We start from the raw sequence: 7,905 nt of genomic DNA on the forward strand, positions 1-7,905 counted from the left end.
CGAATAAAGTTTTTCAATACTGTTCTCTCCAGTCTTAATTATGAAAAAACTCAAAATGTTGGTTCAATCAACCATATATTACTAGCTAAATAAAAACCAATGAAGTGATCGGTTGTTTGATTACTTTTGTTAGACCATCCGCATTGGTGTGGGACTTTTTTTGGTCCCCCACATTTAATACTAATATTTTGAGGGTTTTTTATTTGTAGTAGGAGCATTGGGGTGTATTTGTATTTGGTCCTCCAAATAAAATAATAATATTTTGAAAGTTTAAAGATTAATAATATTAGTATGTATACGAAACTTACACTTATACTTTATTTAAACTTATACTTCATCACATACCTTCTGTTGTAGCAGTTGGATAGAAAAGGCTTCGCACCACAATAACATTCCTTCGGGAATCCATGCTCCACCTCCGGTTGAGGTGGGTATTGCCTAGACTCTGCTTCATCCATACGAATCAATGCATCTAGCTCTCTATCCGCAGTGTCCTCTGAGTACTTATCAGCCAGATCAGATGAAGAAGGCTGGGAATAGCTATAGTCGTGGCCCATGTCTTACGTAACCTGAAGATAAACAAGAAGAAGCAGATTAGACTTAGTACAACAATACACAATCTGATTAAGTTAGTTTATACAATAGCCGAGTTACTAGAAATTACAATAGCCGAGTACTAAAATAGACTTATATTAATTTAGATTGAAACAAGAAATACACAACTGAGCAAGAAATACTTAAACAGGAAATACAAATCAAACAACCAGGGAATACAAATCAAATACATAAGCCGAGTACTAAGCAAGAAAAACAAACAACAAACACATTCTATAATATCAGAAATACTGGGACACTATCTTGTTCATGATGATTTCTTCACTCGCACTCAAGGGTTCTTTTTTGGCTAGGAGAGTGTCTAGGATGGCCAGCTTCTGTAGTTTCTCCTTTTCAGCCAATTCCTCTTTCTTGACATCCCACATGCTCTTATACTCAGCAAGAGTCTTCACGTTTGTGGACTGAGCATTGTTCCTCTTCGCCTTGGCAGCCTTGATCCCTTCTGGCCGTTTCTCATGATCATCAACATTGGAGCTTGATGATTGTGACCCTTCAGCAGCTTGTTTCCTCTTTGTTGCAGGCTGAGATGGGAGCGTGTTAATAGTGTTCAGGGATAGAAATTTCTGCTCAAACCTTAACCGAAACCAACAATGTTCAAGATTAAATCTCTTCTTATGGTCAGCGAAGTAGATATCATGTGCATTGATCATGATATCATTTTCAGAATGACCAGAGCTGTTCTGTCTCTCAGCAGCTGCGAATGCCGCACAGAACTTGTTAGTTTGGTCATTTATCTTGTGCCAACGCTGCTTGCAATGTGTCACCAGCATCTGTTCACCACCATTTCTAGCATGAGGAGTGTCAGCATAGTATTTTTGAATCCTTTGCCAGAAGCTTCCTCCCTTTTGTTGATTTGCAACGATGGCATCTTTTGAAGTGTTGAGCCATGCGGAGATCAAGACTTCATCATCAGCAGGTGTCCATGTCTTTCTCTCCTTGCGCTCCAATGGTGTTTCTTGTGAGCTGTGAGGAGAAGGTTGGGAGCTGTGAGGAGAAGGTTGGGAGCTTTGAGGAGAGGGTTGGGAGCTGTAAGGAGAAGGTTGGGAGCTCTGTCCAGAAGGTGGATAACTTTCCCAACGAAAGTTTTCATTTAACCCACCTTCTTCTTGACTGTTAAGCAAGTTTAAGTAAGAAGAAGACTGAAAGAAGGGATTCGTAGAATCCATAAGAAGAAACGAATAGGAAGAGAAGAGAAAAGAAGAGAAGAGAAGCGGGTATAGAAGAGAAGGAATGCGAAGAGAAGAGAAGAGAAGAGAAGTGAGTATAGAAGAGAAGTGATAAGCGAATGACAAGTGAGAAAGGGTTACTAAATGAAAGAGATTTATGGGTTAAAAGCTAACTTGCAATAAGTAGCAAAACTTAAAGACCAAACAACCAATGTCTAATCACAATTTATGACAAGTACACATTACAACTAACAAAATTAAACAAGAAACTATGAACAAACCACACCAAAATTAAATACAACCAACTACACAACAATCACAATTTATTAGAAGTACACATTACAACTACCAATTGAGAAACCTAAAATACTTTGTGAATTAAGAAAAAAAAAAACAAAAGTTTAACCAAACTCAATGTTAAAAAAAAAACTATGAACAAACCATACGAATGACACAAAGATGTTGATCCTTTAACAATTAAAAAAAAAATACAAAAGTTTAACCAAACTCAATGTTAAAAAAAAAGACCGAGACACAAGATGTTGATCCTTGAACAATTAAGACAAAAATACCAAAGTTTAACCAAACTCAATGTTAAAAAAAAAGAAAGACCGAGACACAGACACAACTCGATCTTCACACAGACACAAACGACACAGACACAACTCGATCTTCACACAGACACAGACACAGACACAACTCGATCTTCACATAGAGACTAAACGATCCAACAAACACATGAAAAAACAGAACGAGACCAAAGCAACAAAACCTAAATCATTAACCCTAATTCAATAACCCTAAAATAACTCTAATTCAATAACCCTAATTCAATAACCCTAATTCGAAAACCCTAATTCGAAAACCCTAATTCGATAATCCCAATTCTCTAACCCTAATTCGATAATCAGCGCCTATCAAGGTTAAATCGAATATTGGGGGAAGAAGACAAACCTTAATTAGCACGATTCACCCGCCGGACAAGCATCGGGTGACAGAGAAAGATCGCTTCGGGAGAGAAGATCGAACCGCCGGACAAGCTTCGGGACAGAAGATCGGACCGGCTTCGGATGCGACAGAAGATCGGCTTCGTTAATATGGGGACGGAATTCCGGTGACAAGAACGGAACGGCTTCGTCAAATCGTCGAGGATGTATCGTCTTCGTCGTCGCCGTCGAGAGAGAAGAAAGAACTCGAGAAAGTTTTGTCTCGCAAATGAGTTTTTTTTTTTAATCCTAGATAAGAAGACAACCAATCAGACGACACCACGTGGCGAAGAAGACGGACGAAAAACGTCCCCAAGTAAGAACCATTTTTTCGAAATTGGGCTTTTAACAATTAAATTTAAATCCAATAAATACGGAGGACGGACCGAGTATACTCCGTTGCCCATGCTCTTATATTGAAAGTATTGTCTAAAAGTTGTATTGTGAAGCGCAGACAAATATTAAAATATTAATAAATGAAGTTTTATTAAACAATTTATAAATTTCTTTGTTTTTTTTTTTTTAGAATTAATGAAAAATTTTGTCACAATATTTTATCAAATAAATTGTTAACTATGATGTCCTTAGAAACAAAGATTTTTTTGAAAAGATAAACTAAATAATTTTGGTTATATCCTTGGAAAGAAAAGTTAGTAGTTGTCGATAACTTATTTAGTTCTAAGAGTCTTGGGCCTGGGCTTGGGCCTTTATAAGAGGGACCGATCGAAGAAGGGAAAGAAGAGGCAAGAAGAATCAGATGCGGGTGGGCGTACCGGTAGCAGCAGCAACCACCGTGGGCGGGGTCGTTCTCCGAAGGCGAATCCCGGCGAGGATGGGTTCGAGTACGGTGGGAGCATTTACGAGCATAAAAGAAATGGTAACAGTGGAGAGAGAGATAAAGAAGAGCAAGTTCATCGCCATCGCTGGTCCTATCTCCTCCACCGAGCAATCCGCTCAATTGTTCCTATCTCAGGTCCGTGATCCTCGCGCTTCTCACAATTGCTGGGCTTATAAGATCGGTGATCAACTCCATCGATGTAGCGATGATGGTGAACCTTCAGGCACCGCTGGGAAACCGATTCAATCCGCAATTTTGTCTTCTGGTTTAGACAGAGTTATGGTTGTTGTCATTAGGTATTTTGGGGGAATCAAACTTGGAACTGGAGGTCTTGTTAGAGCATATGGTGGTGTTACATCTGATTGTTTGAAAGCTGCTCCTACTTGCCTTGTCAAGTCCAAAGTATAATAATATTAATAATATAAATATACTCTTCTTCTGTGTTGTTGTTGTTTCATCCTTGACATTTCCTGTTTTGTTTTGTTTCTTCTCTGCCAGGTTCAAATGGGAGTCGAGGTGACATTTGATCTTTTAGGTCTTCTTTACAATCAGGTGAGGCTTTTTTTACCTCTGTGAATTTCAACTTTTTTGAGATTTGAGTGCGTCAATCTATGCTCATTGATCTTTTCTATGGTGTCATTAGCTGCAAGCGTGTCAGGCTGAGGAAATTAAGGAAGACTATGATACTGGTAAAGATGGTACTGCCATGGTTTCTTTCAAGGTTGATTTTGACCAGGTTGATAAATTAGAGGATGCTATCAAATCAAACTGTAGACGAGACCTTGTCTTTTACAAAAGTTCGAGTTAAAATTTTTAGTTAAGTTGAAGCATTTTTATGTAATAATAATGATCTCTACAGAATGTTGTGAAAGATGAAGCAGTTTCTTCTTTTCTTTTTTTTTTCAAGCGACAGAATGAGAGTGCCTTGTGCGTTATGTATGAGCTGTTTCAAAATATTTTACTTATATATATTATGTATAGCCTACTAGTTCAGAGTCTTTTGAGTTGCAGAGCAGTGGTCGAGCCAAAAATATATAAACACAAGGGAGAAAGCTGTATATTACAAAAGGAGCTGGCTCATGGAAGCAATAACACAGAGGACCACGACATCAAAAACAACATCAAAAGAATAAGAAACAGTACATATATATATATATATGTGTATACAAACCCACACAAAGAGACAAGGATAATAAATCTGTGACAGCTAAAAGAGCTAGCTTGTCACTTTTGTTTCTTTTTACTTTGAAGGTGGTGGAGTAAGGAAAGGAATGTTGAAAGGAAAGTTAAAGGGAATGTTGCTGGGAATAATAGGGAAGCTGACCTGTGGAATGTTTGGGATTGTGGGCTGCACTGGGTTGGGCAATGAAGGTATCTGTGTGCTCGGCATTGGTGGCAACCCGGTGGGCTGTGGTAGAGTTGGTTGTGGCTGTGGTAGCGTTTGTTGTCCTGGAGTTGGTAGAGAAGGAAGCGGCGGCATAGTGGTTTTGGGCAGAGGTGGGACTGTTAAAGATGGAGGCTGAGTCGCTGGTGTTGACTGGAGAAGGTGACGATGAGCAGATAGGCCTGTGAAGAAGCTTGTGAATGCAAGTGCAATGACTAGAGATGTTACAAAGGAGTTCTTCAGAGGAGCCATGGTGCTAATACTACTACTGCTGTATTGTGTGTGCTTTGACTAGTTCTTGTTGGTTTTAAGTGAGGAAGAGACTTGTGCTGGAAACCTCTATTTATAAAATAAAAAAAACGGTTTTCATCAGATTTTGGTGACAAGTAGGTGGAAAAAGTTTGAAGAGTTATATGTTGGTTCAACTTATTTGTTTCTCAGACGAAAGCTATCTACTAGAAGCAACCATGGGACTTGATATCAAAAAGGAACAATTGGGTAAGAAAATGATGGCAACAATCTTTGGCTGATTTATATTTTGATATATCATTCACACCATCTTTGAAGATAATTATGGTTTATTTTGCAGATATGTGATGCAATCCCAAGAAAAAAGTTGCAGCACTTTGATTCATATATAGACATTGTAAGTATCCATAACACTTGGGGCTTTTATATACCTTTTACATCTACCTTCTCTAATGGACTAGGCGAAACAGAGATGTACAAGTATATAAAAAAAAAAAACAAAATACTCATTGCTGTTGGGTCAACAACGATCCTTTATTGTTGTTGTTTTTTAGCCTCTGATGAAGATTTACCATTCACTACAGGTTTCAACGATTTCTTGAGCTTAACCAATCCTTCATTCCCATTTACACCTTGAACAAACAGGGCACACTTGGTTCTGCCACCTACTGTCATGATCTCAGCTCTCACCGCCTTTGTTTTGGCTGCCTTCAGCGACTCTGCAACCTCCGACATTAGCCCTTCTCTGTCGCTACAACTGAACACCACTCTTGCCAAGTCTCTGTTGTTATTACAGTGACCCAATCTCAAGCTGTCTTCTAAAGATGGTGTGGTTGGTATGTCCTGAACCATCTTTTTCAATTCATTGAAGTACCTGACAGTCTCTCCAAGCACAGATGCTTTATCCTGCTGTTTAGTTTCATTAAACATAATAGTAATAATAAAAAAAAGTGTTAATTTCTCTGGCTTTATATGTCTTTTTTTGTGTAATTTGGATGCAGAGCTATAAACTTACTTTGACCAAGTTTGGAAGAATAGTGCGGAGAGTTGCAAATTGGCAGTTAATTCTAAGCCGTCTTCTTCTCTCTGCGTCACTATGTTTCTTTGCAGCAGCTTCTTTTGATTCGGTTTTCGATTTTGGCTTTGTTGTGGCTGAGAAACCTCTGGAGAACAGCTTGCTGCTTGTGGTTGCAGCTGCACCTGCACCTGCGAAGAAAACATTTCTTCCCATTGTTGTTGAATACGCTGTTGGTTTGTAACACCGTGAAATCGGAGGCATCATCCCTTGCTCTAACTGCATTAAACACACAACACATGTAAGGATTGATTCAGAGGAGGAAGAAAACATTAAAAAGATGAATAATTTTTCGATTGATGATGAGAGAAGGAAGTAACAGAGAGGCTTACATGGTGAAGTAAAACCATGGATGGCGACACAGAGAGAAGGAGAGACGTACGTAGTAGAACAATGGAGGGAATGTTAATTTGGTTGTATGTTTTATAAGAAGAAAGATATGGACAAGATACCCAAAAGGGTAATAATAACTAATAAATGGGGGGATTAATGAGAAATAAACACGAGAAGATATTGTAATAACTCTAGTAATCTTTTAAGTATATAATATAACTCAAGAGGAGATAACAAATATAATGATTTGAGATTAGCAAAGGAAAACGAAAGATGGGTTTTCATGAATCGAAAATTGAGTTTTTAATTTAACGTTGTTTTGGATTTGTGATTTGTGAATGATTTAGGATTAGCAAACAAAAAAAGCTAACAAGTTTGTTTATTACACGAGCGAAACCTCTGAACAGCGTAAAGGGTTTCGTTAAAAAGCTTCAAGATACATCAACACTAAAAACAAAGTTTTCTAAGAGAGAAAAAAAATCCTCCCTATCTCTTCTGTGGAATCAATCAAACTAATGGTTAAGCTGTCTAAATGGTGACCTGTCTTCTTCAATTACGGCATCGTCATGCTTCATTGCCAATCTTGGAGAACCAATAGTTTCGCCATAGTTGTTCTCTTTTCCAAATTCATCACAACATTTTGTAACTCTCTCCAAAGTTTTCATCAGCTTCGTGTCTCCATCACACAGCTTCAACATTCCATCCTCTACTTCGCTGATAAAACTCAAAAGATTTCGTTTTTCTGATGACAAACTCGCAACTTCCTCAACTAGCTCTGTCTTTTCCGCTTCTGAGGCTTTTAGCTTTGCCTGCATTTGTGTGGTAACTTCTTCCAACTCTCTCTGCTTAGTTTCCAGTTCAGCGCCTAACTTGGTTGCTTCTTTTCTGAAACAAGAAGCATATTCACCTGATGTTTTGAGTTTCTGGCTGAGACTAAAGATTTCCCCTTCAAGCTCTATGATCATCATCTTTTTTGCTTCAGTTTCTACCGCGGTAAGAATCTGCGTAGCAGCGAGTTTCTCCCATGCTTTGTGAAGCATGTTAACCTCGTTTTGCTCCTCCTCCAGTAGCAAAGATACAGACTTGAATGAACCCTCCAATATATGCTTCACCTCCCGCAAGTCCTGGTCTTTCTGTTGTAAAGCACCTGCAAAAATCTCTCTCTCTTTCTGCAGTTCCCTTTCAGTAACTATATGCGCAATAACGACATCCTCAAGCTCCCTTCTAAGTGATTCTTGTTCCAACAACTCTACCTCTCT

General features: G+C 38.6%; 3 protein-coding genes and 1 pseudogene across 3 annotated transcripts; 1 reads left to right on the top strand and 3 right to left on the bottom strand.

The window, feature by feature from the left end:
- LOC104733093 (glutathione S-transferase T3-like) lies at positions 837 to 1,781 on the bottom strand. The gene has a single exon (XM_010452704.1). It carries the CDS (start codon positions 1,779 to 1,781, stop codon positions 837 to 839), a length of 945 nt encoding a protein of 314 aa, XP_010451006.1.
- Positions 3,498 to 4,588, top strand: LOC104729350 (IMPACT family member in pol 5'region-like). Its single transcript, XM_010448288.2, has 3 exons — positions 3,498 to 4,007; positions 4,104 to 4,157; positions 4,249 to 4,588. The coding sequence occupies exons 1-3, from the start codon at positions 3,525 to 3,527 to the stop codon at positions 4,411 to 4,413; spliced, it is 702 nt and encodes a 233-aa protein (XP_010446590.1). The 5' UTR covers positions 3,498 to 3,524; the 3' UTR covers positions 4,414 to 4,588.
- On the bottom strand, positions 4,622 to 5,436 carry LOC104729351 (cornifin alpha-like). The gene has a single exon (XM_010448289.2). It carries the CDS (start codon positions 5,239 to 5,241, stop codon positions 4,846 to 4,848), a length of 396 nt encoding a protein of 131 aa, XP_010446591.1. The 5' UTR covers positions 5,242 to 5,436; the 3' UTR covers positions 4,622 to 4,845.
- LOC104733095 lies at positions 5,745 to 6,718 on the bottom strand (annotated as a pseudogene).

The sequence above is a fragment of the Camelina sativa genome, chromosome 12 (genome assembly GCF_000633955.1).
Source record: "Camelina sativa cultivar DH55 chromosome 12, Cs, whole genome shotgun sequence".
Classification (NCBI taxonomy): Eukaryota; Viridiplantae; Streptophyta; class Magnoliopsida; order Brassicales; family Brassicaceae; genus Camelina; species Camelina sativa.

What these genes read in the sequence shown, in the direction of transcription:
- LOC104733093 (XM_010452704.1), bottom strand. Translation starts at nt 1,781, where the DNA reads ATGGATTCTACGAATCCCTTCTTTCAGTCTTCTTCTTACTTAAACTTG.
- LOC104729350 (XM_010448288.2), top strand. Translation starts at nt 3,525, where the DNA reads ATGCGGGTGGGCGTACCGGTAGCAGCAGCAACCACCGTGGGCGGGGTC. An exon ending in CTTGCCTTGTCAAGTCCAAA is followed by an intron (nt 4,008 to 4,103) that starts GTATAATAATAT and finishes CTTCTCTGCCAG; the next exon opens with GTTCAAATGGGAGTCGAGGT. An exon ending in TAGGTCTTCTTTACAATCAG is followed by an intron (nt 4,158 to 4,248) that starts GTGAGGCTTTTT and finishes TGGTGTCATTAG; the next exon opens with CTGCAAGCGTGTCAGGCTGA.
- LOC104729351 (XM_010448289.2), bottom strand. Translation starts at nt 5,241, where the DNA reads ATGGCTCCTCTGAAGAACTCCTTTGTAACATCTCTAGTCATTGCACTT.